General features: G+C 48.7%; 1 protein-coding gene across 1 annotated transcript; it reads left to right on the top strand.

The window, feature by feature from the left end:
- Positions 1 to 5,196: 5,196 nt before the first annotated feature.
- Positions 5,197 to 19,193, top strand: CCSAP (centriole, cilia and spindle associated protein). The gene is made up of 3 exons (XM_080585199.1): positions 5,197 to 5,566; positions 12,496 to 12,779; positions 15,215 to 19,193. The coding sequence occupies exons 1-3, from the start codon at positions 5,287 to 5,289 to the stop codon at positions 15,386 to 15,388; spliced, it is 738 nt and encodes a 245-aa protein (XP_080441325.1). The 5' UTR covers positions 5,197 to 5,286; the 3' UTR covers positions 15,389 to 19,193.
- Positions 19,194 to 19,559: the final 366 nt, after the last annotated feature.

Raw genomic sequence — 19,559 nt, 5'->3', positions numbered from 1 at the left:
TTTTTGTATTTCTCAGCGAAACAGGGACGTGGGCTCTGGAATGGGTAAAACACTTTCCATTGCTTTTTTTCTTCATATATTTTTTTTTTACCTCAGTGCTGGGATGGTTTGTTCAGAGGAGCACCATCTCTCCTGCCACTTCTTAATGTCAGCCGTGCGGCGTGGTGGCACCACGTTTGGTGCAGGCATCCCAGCAGGTACCAGCACGTGCATTACCCCAAGCGTCCGCCTTTCTTACCATTTGCTTCCTGGGACGTCCCAGGGAGCGTGTCCTGTGCAGGAGGAGCTGTGCACGTGCCCGAGAGAACAGCCGGGTGTGGACCCACAGCTTGTGGGGCTGGGGGGCTGTTTGGGTTGCGGATGGGATAAGGGGATGAACGTAACACTTGGGTGGATGTAGAAGACACAGAAGCAAAGCAGTGGTGCTGTGGGTCCTGCCACGGCGGGGGGCAGCTGAGGTTGCTGGAGGAAGGGGCTGGCACCATGGCAGTGGCCTGCACGCTCTGGGGAGGCTGCTGCTGAATCTTCAGTGCGTAAGGGGGAAAGGCAGGAGGCGGGAAGGGGCAGGCAAGCTGACAGATGTGGGAAATGCAACGAGGGACAAATTCAGAGAGCCCCCTCCCCACCACGGGGGAAGGGCACACGGAGGGGGACAAAGCTCCTTGCCTGAGTGCTCACTTCTGCAGAGACGGAGACTTTGTGGGGGACTTCTTTTCCTCTGTCTTTTTTTTTTTTCTTTTCAGTTTTGCCAGCAGAAGAAGACAGAATCTAGGAGCAGAACAAAGCTGGGAGGCGTAATAAAGCAAGGATTTAACTGAAAAGCAGTCAGAACAGAGCACAGGCTGGGAGTCCAGCGTGGCCGTGCTGCTTCTGTGGCTGGAGCGGAGCAGGGAGCCCAGGGCAGGGGGCTGGCTGGGGGCAGCTGTCCCCTCCCCAAGCAACGCTGCATGAAAACTGGCTTTTCCTGCTGATGCCCACCACGTCCCGGTTGCTGTCGGGTCTTACCCAGCCCAGGCAGCCGCTGCGCACCGTGTGAAACCCAAGAGAGCCTGGACGATCTCCAGGAGGCAGGCAAAATTCCCATATCGAGCCCGCCTCGCTCTCTCCCCGCTAAAACCCAGGAGGGTTTGCCTTCGTGGGGGCTTTTATAAGGGGCTGCATTCCTCCCGCGGGAGCCCCCAGCCAGTCAGCGCGGCTGAGACCTTATTAGGGACACTGCTCACCAAACCTCGGCCGCGTGCCCCCCTGGCTCCCCCCAGCAGGGCTCTCCGCGAGGTCCCCCCTATGCTGGCTTAAAGACGTAGCCAGGGCAGCAGAGAAGGGCGCAGCGAGCAGCGGGCGAGATGCGTGCCCAGGGCATCGTGGCCACTCGGGATTAGTGGCCAGCCGCTAATCCTCCCCGCCGACGCTCTTCCCCATTAGGTGGAGGTGACAACAAGCGAAGAGGCAGCAGGGAGGGAAGGGGGAGCCGTCACCCTGCCCCCAGCGTGCTGCTCCCGCTTCCAAAGCTCCCTTCGCCTTCCTGTCCTCGGTTTCCCCCTTCCTTTCTTCTGCCCGTGGGCAATTTTACAAGCGGCAGCTGAGCCCTCGCCTGTTTGATTTGAGGCTGGACCTGAGCAGGTCCTCTGCTGCTGCTCTCCTTCCTGTGCCTCCAGGGGGAAGAGCTCGTAACGGTGTTGGAGGTGCTTCAGAAGAACGGTGGGTGGCTGCGGCAGGCCAGGATGGGCAGTCTTCAAGTGCGTGGTCTTGCCACTGAGGCCCATAAATGGAGTTTGCACTGGGGTGAGATTTATTCTGTGCCAAAGACCCACTGTTCCCAGGATGGGGACAATAAAATTATTATTATTTTTTTCAATCATTAAATTATTTTCCACGTATTAATACCCATCAGTTTGGTGCTTGGGAAAGTGTGTGGGCTCAGATTCTGCACCACTTGCCTCCCCCTGAACGGATGCACACGGGCTGTCTGCTGCCTTGGCTCCTTGAAGTGGCCTCCTACAGGTGTTCCTGGGACCACGAGCTCGAAAACGCCTTGCACATATTGCAATTGACTGCGTTAGACTCTGCCACTCCACGTGTGGTGATTTACACCCTCAGAGCTTCCGACTCGGTGTTTAATTCGATGGTATCTGGTTCTGGAGAGCCCCTCAGCCTGGGGGATGCTCTGCAGGGGAGCCGCTGGGGCTTCCGACCCTTCTCCGTGATGGCTTTATTCTGTGGGCAGCTGGTACAAACCTAAAAGGGATAATAGCCCGTGAAACCAAAGCCCCTGCATCTGCTGGATTAACCAGGCTTCTGTGAACAGCGTGGGGGCTTCTTTTGTGAGGTGGCTGGGACAGCCACCCCCAGGACTTGGCAGAATTTCACCAGATACAGAGCTAGGAAGCCTGTGTCATAGTTTTATTTTCTTTCTCTGGCAGGGAAAGTCTTGCTGATTTGGATTTCATGCTGTTAAATACTTTAAAAAGTTAAATTTAATACTTTAAATACTTTACAAAGTACATTTGTTTATAAGAAAATGCATCTTTCTTTTCCCTGTGTTTTCTCTCCCTCAGACTTTACCCAAGAGATCTCTCAGCAGCCCCATTTCAGATGACGACTGCTCCTGTTTCGGCTGGGAGTCAGCCTGCTGATGTGAAAGCTATATTGACATGTAATTTTCCAGCCCTGCTACATACAAACTGGCTGCTCTCCTCCCCTGGCGCCCACTGCCACGGAGAGGTGGAAGAAATCAGGACTCTGGGGCTTGGTTCCAGCTCTGCCATCGATCTGGTGTGAAACTCTTGACTTACCTGGCCACCTGGCTTGCTACCTGCAGGAGAACAATAATAAGGATTAAGAGGCAGAAATAAGATCCTCGGGGGAAAAGGGATTTAAAAGCAGGTTTCGAATTTCTGTTTTGGTTTGAATGGTGTCTTTACTTAGTTTTTTAATGAAGGAAAAAAAAAACCAGCAAAATTTGTAAGGGAGGAAATTCTCAGACTCGTAAATATTGTAATTCCTCATTCAGGCATCTGTGGAACTGCAGTTACTTAATGACTGGCTACTCTCAGCCCATGGAGGTCTCTGCCCTGAGGTACTGAAGCCAAAACTCGTTAGGATTAAAAAAGTAAATGTTTATATAGCTACACTGAGATCATCCAGAGCTGCTGTGCTGAGGACTGGGAGTGATCCCTGGCTAGTGCACATGGAGCTGTCCGGCTCTAGCTCTAGGAAGAGCTGTCCTTTGCCTCCTTCACCCAGCACAGGCTCAGCATCCTCCCCCAGAGCCCCTGAATGTGCTCCAGGGCTGGTTTCGGATGGGGGCTGGCCTGGAGGGACGTTGGGCCCTGTTGCCTGGTGGCTCCTGCACTGCTAAGGCCTGAAGATTGATAGTGGTAAGCCGTGCAGAATGTGCCCTGAGTAAGGTGTGGCTTTTGGCATCAGTGTTGTTGGGTGTCTCCACAAGCTTCTGTTACAGGTCTTTTTATACACACTGTCCCTGGTTATTTCCCCAAGTCTGGCTGCAGCCTATCTGCCCGTCACTGCAGGGTGTGTGTGCAAGGGATGAAAGGGATGTGCTGAAACCGCGGCAGGAGCATGAGGACACGGCTTACCTCATAGCACACATGGCTGGTTGCTTGTTTTCATGCCAGCAAGGGAAAATGGCCCAAAAACAAGCCTGGTACAATGGAGGGAGGGGCAGGGGCAGCTAACAACAATCCTGCATTGTTTATGATGTGCTGATATCTTGCGGGCCGATATGAAGAGTAGTTACCTGCTCTGAAGAGTGCATAGTCTGGGGAGAAAATGCACAAGATGGGAGCTGGCGGACTACATGCCAAGCTGGTGCTGGTGTTGGTTCTGGTGTTTCGTGTATGAAGGCTGAGGCACACGTTAATGGCTAGGAGGCAGGCTTGGGGGCACCCCAGGAAAAGTACGGCTCTGCAGCATGTGAATCCTTTCCTCCCTGTTGGGAAAGGAAGCCACTGACTGGAGTGTCCATGGACCTCAGATATTGCCGTGCCTGCCTAAACTGGGGACAGTCTTTTTGAGAAGGAAAAGCAGTGCACAAACGTTGCTCTCAACTGACCCCTGGGAATGACAGCAGCCTTTTCATAACCCCAGCTGACAAGGTAATGCTTTGTGACTGGCTCAGAATGCCATTTTGTACAAAATTACAGTTTCTAGATACGAAACAAATGCTGCCATGCCCACATATATGAAATCCATAAATGTTGTCTGACCATACAGACTGAGCAGACTTTCAGAGTAAGAAGTCGTGGTTTATTAGGAAGTCATCTGCTCTCCCGTTGGGCAGCTCTGGCAGCCTTCTCTAGGGATGTGTTTGGTGATGGTCACTCGTACACAAATCCTCCCCTGCTATTTCCCAGGAAATTTGGGTGGTGGAGCTGAGCGCATGGCTGGGTGACGGGGTGGTGGAGTGGGGCAGGGGGAGGCAACGGGGACACCCACCGGAGCCCTCAGGGGGATAACCAGCATGGGTTAAATGCAAACGGTGTGGTTTTGCTGGCTGTGCTGGAGCCACCAGCGCCTGGGTTAGGATTGAGCACTTTTAATCGTGGTCGCCTGTGCTAGCTCCAGTTTTCCAACTTGTGTTGGTTTTGTGCTGGTTCAGGCAGGCCGGCCCTTCACCACAGCAAGGCAAGGGGGAAAAACCACCGCTCGTCCCCGTCCTGAACAGACAGACGGAGCCTCCCTCCCACACGGCTCTCTGGAAGGCCGTCAGTGCCCCCCCGCGTCCGAGCGGGGCTGCGGGGCGCGCTTCGTGCCTCAGTGCCCGGCACGGGGCGCTGGGCGCCTCAGGGTGGCGCAGCGGGCATCGGGCGGCCGGAGCGCCCGAGGGGGGGCTGTGAGGACGGCGAGGGTCTGGGCGGGAGGCGTGAGGAGCGGTTGTGGTGACTGCGTTTGTGAGGAGCGGTTGTGGTGACTGCAGAGCAGGCTGAGGGGAGGCCTCACGGCGGCCTGCAGCTCCCTCACGAGGGGAGCGGAGGGGCAGGCGCTGAGCTCTGCTCTCTGGGGACGGCGACGGGACCCGGGGGCACGGCCCGGGGCTGGGACAGGGGAGGGGCGGGCTGGGCGCCGGGTCCGTTGCCACCCCCGTGCCGTCACCCAGCGGGGGGATCCCCGCGCTGCGGTTGGCTCTCGGCGGGCGGGGGCGGGGCGGTGCGGGGCCGTTTGGGTTTAAACGTTGCAGCGGGCGGGGCGGGGCTCGCCCGGTGGCGGCGCGGCGTGGCGGCGGCTGCCGGTCCCCAGGCCCCCCGGCCCCCCGGCGACGGCCCCGCCATGGTGGTGCCGGCGCGGCGCGTGAAGACGGAGTACATGAAGCGCTTCACGGAGCCCCAGTGGGACGCGTGCGGCGCCTGCTACCTGGAGCTGCTGCGCTACCGCCTCAGCCGCCGCCTGCTGGAGCAGGCGCACCGGCCCTGGCTGTGGGACGGCTGGCAGCAGGGCGGCAGCGGCGCCAGCACCGCCGGCTCCCCCTCGCCGCCGGCTGCCGGCAGCCCCCCCCCGCCGGCGCACGAGGAGGGGGAGGCGGGCGGCGAGGCGGGACGGGACGGCACCGGTAGGAGCGGGGGCGGCGTGGTGGGGTGGGGGGGGGGGGGGCACCGGCCGTTAACGGCCGCCCCAACGGCCGGGGGTGGCGGCGGTGCGGGTGCCGGTACCGGGGGAGCTGCGGGAGCGGGCACCCTGACTCACGGCCGCTTATGTAAAGCGTTGCCATGGGGCCGCGCATCGCGGCGCTTATATAAGCCGCAGCAGCGTGCCGTGCGATGGCTGCCCTGGGCCTGGCCTTCGGGGTCCCGGGTCTGCAGCGGGTGCAGAACCGGTCGTGCTGTGCTCTTCGCTAGCATACGTCACCTTCTGACTCCCCAAAAATCAACTCTGTGGCGTGGGCAGACAGGTAAAGCTGTCATCAGCCTCTCAAAAGTAGTAATTTTTAATCCCATAAAGTACCTTTCCTTACCTGTAATGAAATAGAACCTTATCCAGCCGCTGCTGACTGGTGTTTTGCAGCGTGTTTAGAACCACCTGTATGCCTCTTGTGCAGCAGCAGGGGAGGGGGGAGTTAAGCCTTATGCTGCTGGGGGGTTAGCTCTGGGGTTAGATGTGCTTGTTTGGACTGGGGAGATCACATCGTCTGTCTTGATGTCCCTCAGGGCCTGAGCTTACCAGACTGACAGAGTACAGGGTACTCTGATGTTCACAGCTCAGCTGCGTTCACTGTCCTTAAGAATACCATGTTAGCTTTAGCTCTGTTAGCTATTTCCTCTTCAGGAGGAGTGGTGCTTCAGTGCCTGGAAGTGGTACAGAGTTTTGTAACCTCACAGTGGCATGGGTCTGTGTGCTAGCCCCCTGTCTGGTCATTCAGGTGTACTGAGATGCTGTTGAGCTGAAACATGGTTACTCCATGTTGGGGGGAAATGGCAAGGCATCAGGAGTGGTCATGGATGCTCTTAAGAACATGGCCTGTCTGGGTTGGTGGAGGTGTGCTTTGCTGCTGCCTGTCCAGGTAAAGCTCTCTACCTCTCCATTGCCATGCAGTGATGAAAGCACCCCAGGTAACCAGAATGTAACAGTATTAGTGGGTCTGATCTTGCTTTCCTCAAGCAGTATTTTGTAGTGCCTTGAGGAAAGTGGTATTGCAGGGTATGTGTGGAAGAAGCAAGTACGTAGCAGCTCTGAGAAGCAGCGCTAAGGAATCTCACTGCTGAAGGAGCAGGGAATGGCAGTGTGGGAAAAGATGTGCTCTGTTAGGGTGGCCTATATATAGGCTTGGTTTCTAGCGAGGGGAGTGCTAGAAGCAGTTGGGGTTGCACTCAGACCTTGGGGTTCCTGCCTTTCCTGATGTGGTTTGAACACATGCCAATCCTGGGTGGATGTGGTAGGGACCAGGATCTCGTTCTGTGTATCAAACCAGTGGGGTACAGCAGGTAGCTTGCGTGACCCAGACTGACTGGCAGCTGGTGAGGCTTGAGGCTGTGTGTGGGGACGTTGTTCGGTCTCCTTACCTTAGTGGCAAAGGGGCTGCAGAGCAATGCCAGCCTGCCCAGCTCTGAGCTTTTGGGCAGCTGTGCCTGTAGCTGGTGGAACTTGGCCATGGCTGCTCTAAGAAAGTACCTCATCTTCTCTTAGCTTCTTTCCATTTAGAACGGGAGAAAAATCTGTACCTAATCTTCACTTCTTTGCAAAGTGACTTAGTATAAATATATTGTCTTGCAGGCATTTAAGAGCCTTAGTAAAAGGTCTGAGAACAACTCTGCTTAGGCAGCTGAATTAAGTGGAAATTTATATCAGTGTATAGCTTACTGTACAATCAGCAAGCAAGTGACTCATTCAATATTGGGCAATTAAAGATGTGTTTTTCTTTTTAGTGACTGGCTAATTAAAAAGTGCAGAGGAGATAACATACAAACTGCCACCCTGTGAATCTTGCATTATTCAACTGCTTTTTTTTTTTCCTGGAGGAGCTTAATTATGCTAAAGTGCTGTGGGGGCAGCTGAGTATGCTCATGGCAGTGACATCTTTTGTCTCTCGAACCTGACATCCACCCACCCGCTGCAGCATCCTGGTTGTTACCTGGCTACTGCTGCTTCCCTCTGTTCTGGGGGGAACCGGATTTCTGGCTAAGTGATATCTGAAGTGGTTGTGGCAAAGTGCGTCTGGCCAGCAGTAATGTTGCTGAATATCTGAATACTACCACATGCAGCGTTTTTTCTCTAGTAGAAACAGAATTACCTGCTCCTCACACAGCCACTACCCACGAGGGAGCACTGAAAGCTGCAAAATCCAGCACTGCTTGACTTTAAGGTTCAGTGGTGTTGGTCTGAAGTACTGCCAGCATGAAACTCTGACAGGACAACTAGGACACGTGCATTTTGTCAATATATCTCATGCTCAAGTGGTAGCTGAGTGATACTAAGGTGCACTGAGTGGCAATTTTGGCATAATTCCTTCTGGCTCTTCACTTGCGACACTGTTGGTGGGACTGCTCTGTAGAACATGTCCAGGCATGGGTGTGTGTTAAACATAATCCAAAGAAATCTTGACCTAAATCAGCTGGTTCAGTTGACGCATCCTCGGACCTGTCAGCAGAACCCTGTGGGCTGGTAAGTGACAGACAGGAGCTCTTGGCAGCTGCACTGCAGGCAAACATGTTTGTGAGATGATACTGCTGCACACGCATCCAGGATTAAGCCACCTTTCCATCCTTATTGTGATTTTTGCCTTCAGCACTCCTGTACAGAGGTCTGAAATGACAGCAGTGACAAGCTGGTGTCAAAGCAGTTGCCACACAGTAGTCTGACTGATCTGGATTTGTGCAGCTCAGTAGAAGATCCGATTGCAAACTCCTTCCCCGATCTTGCCTGTCGTGATGTTGCAGGTGTATTTGCTGGCTTATGTGCATGGGGAGGAGCAGCTGGTGGTGGGGGAAGAAGGTAACAGTGTCAGCTTAGGGGGTTATAGTACTGTGATCCAGTCACTTGAGCGTCTTTTGGCTGGAAACAAGCTTTGCCATCAAGTCAAGCCAGTTTTCTACCAGCTGTGGTAGTCATTCATAGCCACAACTGAATACGTGCCCCCCTCAAGATGCCCTGGAGACCTGCCTTGCTTGGGGGTGTTTGTGCTTAAGTGGCTGGTGTGCAGGAGGCTTCCCAGAGCAGGCACCTCTCAAGCCCGGGCTTCAGTGCTGCCTCTGAACAGGGGAGCTCCGAAGATGACTTGGGGGCAGAACCCAGTTTCCTGCTGCGGTACAAAACACGTCTGAACCTGAGGTAGCCCCGTATGGGGCAGACATCCCACACAGATGGTAGCGTTGGTCCCTGGGGACTTGTGGGTCTAATAGGAAGGTTGTTGGCTCTGCTGACTTGCTGGAAGTACCTTTGAAATGGGATTCTTGTCAGCCTGGTAGAGCATGCAGTGCTGTGAGAGGGAGACAAGCTCCACCAGCTCACATTGGGGCAGCGGAGGGGAGCTGTTATGCAAATTGGGCGATGCAGGAGGACTGAAGTGACCTTTCTGGGCTGGAGCTTTCAACTGCCCTGTTGGGTGGGCCTGGCAGCCTTGTTTTGCTGCTAAGCACTTAATCCCCTCCTGTCCAGTGCGCTCTGCTTAGCATCCGCGATGCAGTTCGAATATGTTCCTAGCTTTTTCCCTATCCTGGCTAATCCCTGTAATGCTGCAGCCAGTCGGTTCTGAGTTCCCTGTTTTATTTGCAGCATGCATTCAGCAGTGCCTGCTGGAGCTGCCGTGCTGCAGGGCAGGGAGATGGCTGCTGCTGGTGGCTGGGCTGCCTGAGTGGCTGGGTCTGCTCCTTCCCTGCTGCCAGCTGCTGCCTTCCTGCAACAGGGGTGCCTCAGGAAATCGCTGGGACGTGTGCTGTAGTTTTAAATGAGATTTAGATGTCTGATGAAGACATCAGCCTTGTACCTTCACAAACTGAGTTTATATAAATGAGCTGTAGGAGTGAATTCATTAAAATATCTGCTCTAATAGGAGGTGCGCACAAGGTGCCATAGTACGCTCTGGCATACAGCGTTTACTGCAAGACTGAGCAGGATTCTGCGTGCCATTTACTCATATGCTTTTATAGCTATTTTGGGACAAGCTGGCTTCGTCATTTCTGCACCAGCTGGGACTGTATCCGAGTGAGCAGCATCCAGGCTCGTCTGTTGCTTTGAAGTAAGGCTACCGATGCGATTGCAGAGACCCCGCTTCCCTTTATTTTGGAGACTTTAAATGCCATCTTCTGTGGCTTGTGAACTCCCGTGTTGTTGTGCTCTCCTGCAGAGAAAGAAGGTGCAGTTTCCCTGTGAAGGAAGCCATTCCATCCTGCCCCAAATGACTCATTTCATATTTGACAGCAGTATGTCCCCCCTTCACTGTGTTTTTCTCTGAAATGTCACTGACATGGTCAAAACAGTTCCTCCTTTTGATACAGCCCCTTGTATACAGAAGGGGACCGAGCCAGTCCTTTTTTAAGAGCAGGCACTGTGGAGAAACTTGTAGGTAACAGACTTTGGCAAAGGGATGCCTCTGTGCTGCCTGTTGCAGCTGGGATGCATGCGCTGTCTTGTCAGCGGTGAAGCTGTGACCTAGAGCCCAGGATGCCACGCAAAGTAGGTGTTTTACAGCACTGAGGTCATTGCTGCTCACTCTTATCCAGCCTTGGCTGTGACTGAAACTTTGTGTCTGATATTTAGGTATGTAAAATTCCTCTGGCCACTCGTTGCTCCCATTCTGTCACTCCTCTGGCACTGGCTGCTTTCCTTGGCTGTTCTGTAGGGGCACTCAGTTGAACTCTGAATGCTGCCATGTTGCTGGCTACTTCTAACAGCTGCTTGGCCATACTGCAGCGGCATCTGCCTCTGAATGCTGCGCCTGCACAGCGTGGAGGGCACACGTATAAAGATGGGCCTGAACAGGGCCCAGCACCAGGTGCTGTGCTGGTTTGGCAGCAAGTAGGAAACGAACAAGCTGAGCAGCTGGGCAGAGCAGGCAGCCCACCTCCGGCAGTGCTGGGGCATGCAGCAGGTTGTCTGGTACCCTGCTGGGGCAGAGCGAGGGTACGAGTGAAGCACCGCTGTGCCAGGCAGGTAACTTCCGTTCTGGCGGAGCTGGATGGATATGGAATGAAATTAAAGCGGTGTCAGGTTGGGCACGCACAAGCTTGGTTAGCTAAATCACAGCAATTAGCATGAGCAGTTGCTGTTGTATTATGGGATGGGCAAGTCCTTCTATTCTTAATGACAGTTCTTCTGGAAAGTTTGTTCTAGTTGTTTGTGGTCACCCTCTCAATATGTAAGCAAGCTGTAAGCAAGATTAATTCATTCTACACCAGTGGAGGAATTGTTTCCATACGTGCCAGAGGGTGCTGGAAGCACATGACTTGGAGCACGGGCAGCTTGCAGCTGGTGCAGCAGGAGTCCCGCGTGTTCAGCTTGCTCTGTGAGCAGCCTGAGGGCACTGCTGAGTGTCCAGGGCAAGGCTGCAGCTCGAGCTCAAAGGTAGCCCCTTGAAGGGAGAGCTCTTAGTAGCGGGCTGCTGTGCTGTTAGGTTAACAGAAGGCTTTGGTTGCCTTTTAATCAAAAGCCATGGTTGGCCTAAAAGTCATGGAAAAACCGGGTCACGATGTCTGCTTGTGTATGTCTTATCTTGTATATTATATATATGTCTTGTACAATGCTGATCTGGCCTTCAGTATCCATCTAAATGTGCAGATTTAGATGATGCACGTTAGGTTCTGTGAACCTTAATGTCTGGTGGACGAATGCTGCACCCCTTTGTCACCTTTGTCACCTGATGCTATGGGAACAGGCAGGGCCTCTAGGGATCTTGGGTAGAGGACTGGCCAGAAAGCTGTGGGTATAATTAGAGCTTTATCCTCATAGATTTTTTAGCAATTAGCATAGCTTTATTATTACCTGATTTTTAATCACCTGGGTCCTTTGCAGTGTGGGTCAAGCACTTAGCAAGCTATGTGGAACACAATACTCATGACCAAGACTCAGAATACACAAAACCACCCAAGTCCATCAGTCCTTGGAGGATGATGACCATGGCGGTATCCTGGCCACAGGGGAGCACAGGCCTTGCCATCCAGCAGCAGTTCCGGTACAAGGCCCACTTGGAAGTTGCAGATGCTGATTTCTGTGGGCAATATCTCACTCATGTGCTGTTTGTACTTCCTTCTGTCATGGGGTGACTGCATCCTGGCAGCCCAGCCCTGGGGGCTTTCATCGTGCTGGTGGCCAAGTGTGCTTTTCTCAGTGCTGATCACCATGCTTGTAGATAACTGCTGTATAAAATAGCATTGGTTATGTCAGCCATGTTGTCAGGTGTCAGAAGCTGGGGGGGTGGTGACACGGTGTTAGGGAAGGTGGAGAAACTAGGGCAGCTGTGATGCTTTAAACACAAAACATTCTTCACTGAACAGATAGCAAGGGTGATGTTGATTGCTTTATAAATCTTTGGTTCATACTTTCCTCTCCTATGTAAACAGCAAACCATAATAAAGATGTAGGCATGAATAATCAGGGAGCTTGAAAATGAACTGCACTCTTTCAGTGGATGTCTGTAATATGAGGGATTTATTTTACATAGCTTTATCAGGCTTGTTCTCTGGCTGGCAGCATCTACATGCCATTCAGCAGTCCATCTGTTTGCTGTCTGAAAGATGAAAGGATGAAACAGCGAGGAAGGAAGATCACTGGAAACATTGTTAGTGCATTTACATTGCTGCCTGGAGCTATGAGGCTTCTGTAGCCTCATTTAAATATGTGGAAGCTGATGTGCAGAGGGATGGGCTTGGAAATATCAGTCACTAAAGAGTGAAGGCGTTTGAGCAAGGTATGTCTTTGCTGCTGTGGAATTAGTGACGTCTTCTATTGCTTAAAAAAAAAAGTGCAGCTTCAGTGACATATCAGGAGGCTGTGCAGATAGGCCTAACTGTTGTCATTGGGAGCTCAAACCAGACTTTTTTTTTCTTTCAGAAAAAGAAAAAGAAGATCAAGAAAAGCATCAGAAGGAAGAGCAAGAAAAAACTGTAGAACACACTTCCACAAAGGAAGCAGATAAAACCAGCCGTACAGGACGACATCCAAGCCGAAGTGCCTTGTCCAGTCGTAACGATCGAAGATCAGCCAAAAGTCCTCAAAAGACAGATGCACCAAAGGAGAATAAACATCCATTTGCTCTGTATGGGTGGGGAGAAAAACAGACAGATACTGGAAGCCAGAAAACTCACAATGTCTGTGCTTCTGCTTCAGTGAATGAAGTAAGTAAAAAGCTTCTATTTAAGTGAGAACTGATGACTTAGTGCCTAGAAAAGACACACAATATCTAGGTAAAAATTCCAAGGATGCTTTTATTTGTGATTGCATGGGGAACTGGGGGCTTCAACAGCCTCTGTTTTACTGTGGGTGGTACTGTCTTGTAAGTACTATCCTGCTGTGGCTACGTTATGTTATACAGGAGTGAAGTTAGGGGCTTTCTTCGCTTTGAGAGCTGGTGTCATCCCTCCAGGTTTGGCTGTGATTGGAGTTACGTATGAGCAGAGTTTTGTCAGGTTAGTCCTTCTGGGCAGTAGGGTATTTCTGTGAAAAGGCTTTTAAAGTGTCAAACAAAAATGTTTGGATACCTAGTTCTGCTTGCTGCAGAGCCTTTTCATGTGTTGCTAAACCCCGTTTCATAAAGACAGCCGGTTTTCCACAGTATCCAGTCGAGCCTGCGGAGTCCAGCTTTGGTGATACCAAAAATAGCTTTTTGAAGGAACAGTGGTTTTGGTACTTTCTCCATCAAAATGCAGCAGTAGTTGTACCTGCAAGCCTCTAGTGTGGCAAGCGTACAGTGGAGACCTGAATGCACAAACCTTTCGGGAGGCTTAGAGCCCTCCTACCCACAGGAAACTGAGTTCTCATCGGACAGGAACCCATCTGCCTACACTGATGACCAATGTCACAGGAAAGATGACAGGCATCAGATGAATAAATGCGAGTGTGACAAGTTATGACTGAAGACACTTCTATACTGAATGCTGGATGTGCACTTTCATACTGGTCACAGCCAAGTATCTACATTTTCTGTAGGGTGTGCTTGTGGATAGAGCTGCAACCTGTGGTCCTTGCTAATGCTTTCCTCACTAGAGTTAACACTTCTGTGTGGTAGTCAAGAACTTGGGTTAGGTGTGGAGGGGAGAAGCAGAGGAGGAAAGCAGTTCAGAGAGGTGTATGTAACTGTAGATAGGACTGTCAGTACAGTATTGTTATTAATATTAAAGTTACAGCAGTAAACCTAAAGATGTTTGGCATGTCTGACTCCAATAGCTTTTAACCTGTTGCTAACCTGTTTTGAGCAATACTTGGAAGTTCTGATTGATGCCTGGCTATCTTGTTTCTGGCTGTTACAGTGCTGCCAGCAGAACTGGCTCTTATAGGTGCATTGCTGCATTTTGAACTTCATGAAAACAGGAGAAAAGCAGCAGGCAGTTAGTACCAGGCATCCCAAAGCTGGGATCTCAATCTCGGAGTCTGAATCCCTGAGCTAAGATATCTGAGGATTAATGTGGTGGATGTGCTCTTGGTGTGTCAGGTACAGCTGACTTCCAGCGGGCTGTTTTGGAAGGGGTTTGAGGCATTGTTTTCTCCTTCCTGGGCAGCTGAACTCTTAAGGAAATGACCTGCAGCTTTTGGAAGAAGCTGCCTATCGTGATAATGGATGCTGTTACTGGATTAATAAGGTTGGATCAGAGGTGGAAGTGGCTGACTGGTGCCTTGTTGAAGCCCAGTAGATGTTAATGCCTAACTTGAGCAGAGGGATTCATACTTTGAAAGACTTCTAACATTTCTCATGCTAGAAACAAAGTTAAAGAACCCTTAAGGGTCTCTGGTTTGTAGTGAATGGCAGGATTCCTCTGAAATACTTTCAATTATGTAAGCCATGGCAGTGCTCTGTCACTAGGGTTGCCTCTGTAAGGAGGGATTGCTTACTGCCTGCCTAGGTCACTTTTCCTGGATGTTTCAAAGTTCTTACTCTCTTGAGATGAGATCTTTAAGACTGGAAATAGAGGCAAGCAAACACAGAAGCTGGCTATTAAGACCAAATTTGGTGAAAATGATAATTTGAACATGCATCAGGACACAGGTTTTTATATTTAAAGGTCAAGAAGTTCTCCAGTATCTAGTGAGCGGTCTCTAAGGACTGATGTTACTACTATGCCTAGATTTTAAGGGATGCATACTGAAGGATAATTAAGAATTTTCTATGGTACAAATAGGAGAAACAAGGTTTTTAAAATGTCAGAGTTAAGATTAAGAGAAACTTAAAAAATTTTTGCAGTCTTTCCCACCATGAAGTGGGGGAAATATTGCAGAACAGAATTTCACAGAATCACAGAATCGTCTAGGTTGGAAGACACCTCCAAGATCATCTAGTCCAACCTCTGCCCTAACACTAACAAGTCCTCCACTAAACCATATCACTAAGGGCTACATCTAAACGTCTTTTAAAGACGTTTTTTTTGAGGCATTTCTTTATGGAAAAGTTCTGTGCTTCTCTTTTATTAGTGGTGCAAATTACAGAAGAAAATGTAATCTTCCTAGCAAACCCTGTTTCTTCAGAATGGGGGTTGGGATAAATAGCAAGTGACCCTTGGCTTTCCTGGGGGGTTCCTAGCCTGTTTTCCTGCTTGTAATACTAACTCTGGTCTTCCAGATCCATGAATCTGCTCTACGAGCAAAGAACAGGAGACAAGTGGAGAAAAGGAAGCTTTCTCAGAGGCGAGTACGATCAGCAGAAACAGAGAAAGCTTGCCGGATAAAACCTCCCCCGCCAGACAACCCTTGGATGACGGAGTATATGAGATGCTACTCGGCAAGAGCTCGGTGAAATTGGATTCCATTAGGTATCGTCATAAAAAGTTTTGCCTATCAGGACACTGGTGCAAGGAACCAAACTACTTATGCAAGGTTTTTATAGGGAGTTACCAGCTGTTAAAATATTTGTTACAGTATTTTTACCTTGGCTACCTACCTCACAGTGGGGTGTATAGTTGGAGCCATAACATTTGAAGCGGCTTTTAGATATAGCTACCCAAATTTTTAAACAATTCCCCTTTTGGGAATCTTTGTAATGTGTTTCAGTTAACTTGTTTTGGGGGTGGGGGGAGTGGAGGGGAACCCTGGAATACTGGCAATCGAGGCAAACACTTTTTGATCTTGGTTATGAGTAATCTGCTGTCCCTTACTTCAAAGTTAAGTCCTCCAAATCATGAGGACGTGGTATTATATTAGGGGGGAGGAACTTTAAAGGTGTGATGGAGGTGTCTTTGTATTTATAGTACTATTGAGTCAATACTTCTACCAAAATAAGCGTATTAAGACAGGCAACAGGAAAGCCAGTAGGTCTGGCAAGCAGCACTAATAAACGTAGATGCTTTTTAGGCAGACAAATGCCAAGTGTTGTCTGTATATAGAGGCTTTCAAAAAACTTGTTTAATCAGTGAATCTGGTGATACTTTTTAATTTTCATTGCTGTTACAAAGGTCATTGTAATAAACTACTAATTTTCAGAGCAAGAAACAGCTACAGGATCATTTTGCTGTTGCTGTGCCTATTGTACCAAATAACTGATGTAGACAATCATTATCTGACAGCTGCTGCTCGACAGGCAGTTGCTTGTTGTACCAGGATCAACTTGGCACCACTGTATTAAGCTTGTGGTCAACTTATTCTACATTTAATCATGTAAATGCCAGTTTATCAGTGGGCTGGCTTCTGTCTAGTGAAGTCTATTTTTAACACTTATGAGTATCTGCGTTCAGTGGGGTTAGACTGCAACATGCATTCCATGTGGTGGTGTTGTATGAGTGTGCTGTTAGGGGTTTTAAACTTAAATCACTTTTGATAATGCTTGTAGATGAAGTTGAGAAGCTTTCTGTCTCAAAATTGGTGCAGAACTCCTTGCTAGTGGGGTGAGGGCTAGGGAAGGAAGGAGAGGTACCTTTTAGTAAAGAATATATATAAAGGAGCTTGAACGCTTTCAGTTTGTAGGTCTTGTTTACATATTAAGAGTCATTGTCAAATTCTTAGTGTTTTTTCTCCTCAGGCTGCTGTGAATGACTTTTTCAGTTTGATAACTAAACTTTAGGCAGGCTATTCCTGTAGTTGTGAGCTTTAAGGTTTTGTTCAGATGTGCTGTGTTAGTTATGTACGTTGGTTACCTTTAACATTTTTGAAGCTTGCTTTTTACAGACTAGACAACTTCTCACAGTAAGCATGCTTGCACTTCTGCAGCAGAAGCCTGTGCCTGTCTTCGCTTCACTGCACAATCTCAGTGAGTAAGCAGGACTAGAATCCCTGCTGCAACAAGGGACAGTTAGATGCGTAGTTGAGTTTGGTTGTGGATGTTCTTGAAAGAAAGTATTCATGTGGAGGGACCAAACACTGCTGCCTTCTAGTGTTAATTGTTACATCAGTAAAGGTTTCATTAATTTCAGTGGTACTACGGTGTCTTTGACCCCATGAAATAACCTGATTTTCAAGCGTAAAGCTTTACAAGTCCTGACAACTCTTGTTCAGGCTACCAACCAGAGATCTTACAGCTTTTAAAACTGGGGAAGCAGAGCATGACTAACTATGTTTATACATGGCAAAATGACTATATTCCAACTTCTTAGTAGGCCACGGTTTAGAACTTTCTAAAACTTCAAAACTCTGTCCAAAACTGAGACAAACTATTCAACAGAATGCTTTTATTCCATGTGGGATTATGTTCTTGCATGCTGTTTTTCCTAGTCAAGTTGCTTTGACACTTTCAATTCAGAAATCCACCCTAGTTTTGAACAACAGTATCAAAGCACTAACTCAGTACTGTTTAACAGCCCTACTAAATACAGCCTGTTCTGTTGCTGCGTACACCTCTGGCTTTGTAGACTTCATGTGACCATAGCAGATGGACTGCGTGCCCTCAGTGTGTTTTGTCACATTAAGCAGTTTTCTTGATCATGGACTTGCCTCGCTTTCCAAGGCAGCTTCCAGAGTTCTCTTCCCACTGAGAATGGAGGAGCCAGGATGACTGTGCCTGCCTTAAGTTCCCATTCTTGGATAAGATGAATCTCCCATTAGATGTTGGACTAGGGGTTTTAAATGTCTTCTGCCTTGGACACTGGATACCAAACCTGGAAAGTCTCAAAACAGGATTGTTCAGGTGTTCTGTAGAACATGAGAAACTTTCAGCAGCATCTGGGCTGCTGTGTACTGAGGAAATATTCTAGTTCTTATCCTAGTCTGGACAAGAGCTGTTCCCCACCAAAAGTAAGTTAGAAGATAGCAGTGACAATAATTGGATCATGTGAGTCACTTGTGTTTTTTTTAAAGCTAAAAATCTTGGGTGCTATGTTGGTGCAATTTTAGTCTGAGTAATGTAATGCCTGAAGTGAGGGGCAAATTCTGCTGATCAGGTACCTTTCTTATATTTGGGCATTTGACTTTTAAAAAAAGGTTAGTAGATCTACTTAGGCTCTGTGAAATAGCATAGTCCTGATTAACTGCAAGTTGTATATGCAAAATATTTGGTGTGCCAAGCTGAGGTCTGGAACACTATTCTAGTGTTTTAACATGAATTTTGATTGAACAGACAAATGACTTGGAAAACTGAACTTTCAAGTGTCAAAGCTTTAACTACATTCCATAGATAAAGGAACAGGTTGCTTTGCATCAAGTTTGACTTTGTTTTTCATTCTAGATAATGTTTACCCTATCAATGAAGAAAGTTCTGACTTTTGTCTTGCCATGGACTTTAGAAATGAGCCAAGTTATGAATGCTTTTCACTCCTGTTTTACCAGTAAAACCTTGTAAGAACACAATCAATACTCAGCTGAATACTCAGTTGTCCAGTCTTCATTAAAGTAACCGTTTATTCCTTTAAGTTTCTGAAAGCACTCAGCTAAGTGAAATGAGACTTTCACAGTGTAATGCTGCAATTTAACTATAGTGTTGTAAAGACTAGTGTTTACAATGTGAAATGTTGCAATGAAAACTGCATATGAATGTCCCTGTAAAGTACAGTAGCATGCCTGTTCAGTCACTGCTGTCACATCTCTGCAGCTATGAACTATGGTGGTCTTTACTGGAAGCTGAGATAGTCAAGGTGATTCCTAAATTTAGAGCCAAACTTAACTCTGAGGGACAGACCTGAATTTCTGGTAATGAATTCTATCAAGGTACCCAATGCATATTAAGCAAACTTTTAACACCTAGGGGAGTATATACTGCCCTTCTAATTTTTATGGTATAAATGCAGTACAACTGAACTATAAAGGCCTCTGATTTTTTTTTACTGATAGGACCAAAAGCTAGCAATCTGAGGACTGATGTCCAATAACCTGCATGTGCCAGTTTTTCTATCTCAGTTAGTGCACTCAGCAGCAAAGCCATATGTAGAGCCTGACTCAACACCTTGACAATAGCACCTATAAAATTAGGGGTAGAAGTGAATGGGAAGCTGCCTCAGCTATTGTTAGCACTGAATTCACTTTAAATCACTTTAAAAATTCTAGGGAAATACCATCGAAGCTTGAAGCAATATGTGTTTTTTAAAGTTTTTAATAGTATGTTTTTAATGCTTCTGTATTGTCTATATTTAATAGTGTAGTGTCAACTTGTACATGTGAATAAAATGAGTGACACAGTACCCTGGAGTGCTTATATTGTGGTGGTGTTCTTTGGGTCTCAAGATTTTTGCTACAGGGCTCTTGTAGACTGCATGCAGACTATAGCCTCTGCTCCTCATATCCTCTCCTCTTATGGAGAGTGAGTGACAAAGGTAGCTAGCACCAGTCTTTACAGAACCGTCATCCTGAGAGCTGAGTTTGTTTCTTAGGTTCTTCCTATAACTCTCCCAGGATTTTAATGTCCTTTCCTTAGATGACTGGCTTTATGTAGCATGAACTTAATTAAAAAAAAAAAGAGCCAAAACTGTAACAAGCTGTCTTAATTGCAGGCTGAAGTCCTCGTGAATCTTAATTTATAGCTGGAAAAAGGGTAATATGGGGGAAAT

Source organism: Anser brachyrhynchus (assembly GCF_964034855.1).
Source record: "Anser brachyrhynchus genome assembly, chromosome: 3".
In the NCBI taxonomy this organism is placed as follows: Eukaryota; Metazoa; Chordata; class Aves; order Anseriformes; family Anatidae; genus Anser; species Anser brachyrhynchus.
This window is presented reverse-complemented; position numbering and strand designations above follow the sequence as displayed.

What these genes read in the sequence shown, in the direction of transcription:
- CCSAP (XM_080585199.1), top strand. Translation starts at nt 5,287, where the DNA reads ATGGTGGTGCCGGCGCGGCGCGTGAAGACGGAGTACATGAAGCGCTTC. An exon ending in GGCGGGACGGGACGGCACCG is followed by an intron (nt 5,567 to 12,495) that starts GTAGGAGCGGGG and finishes TTTTTCTTTCAG; the next exon opens with AAAAAGAAAAAGAAGATCAA. An exon ending in CTTCTGCTTCAGTGAATGAA is followed by an intron (nt 12,780 to 15,214) that starts GTAAGTAAAAAG and finishes CTGGTCTTCCAG; the next exon opens with ATCCATGAATCTGCTCTACG.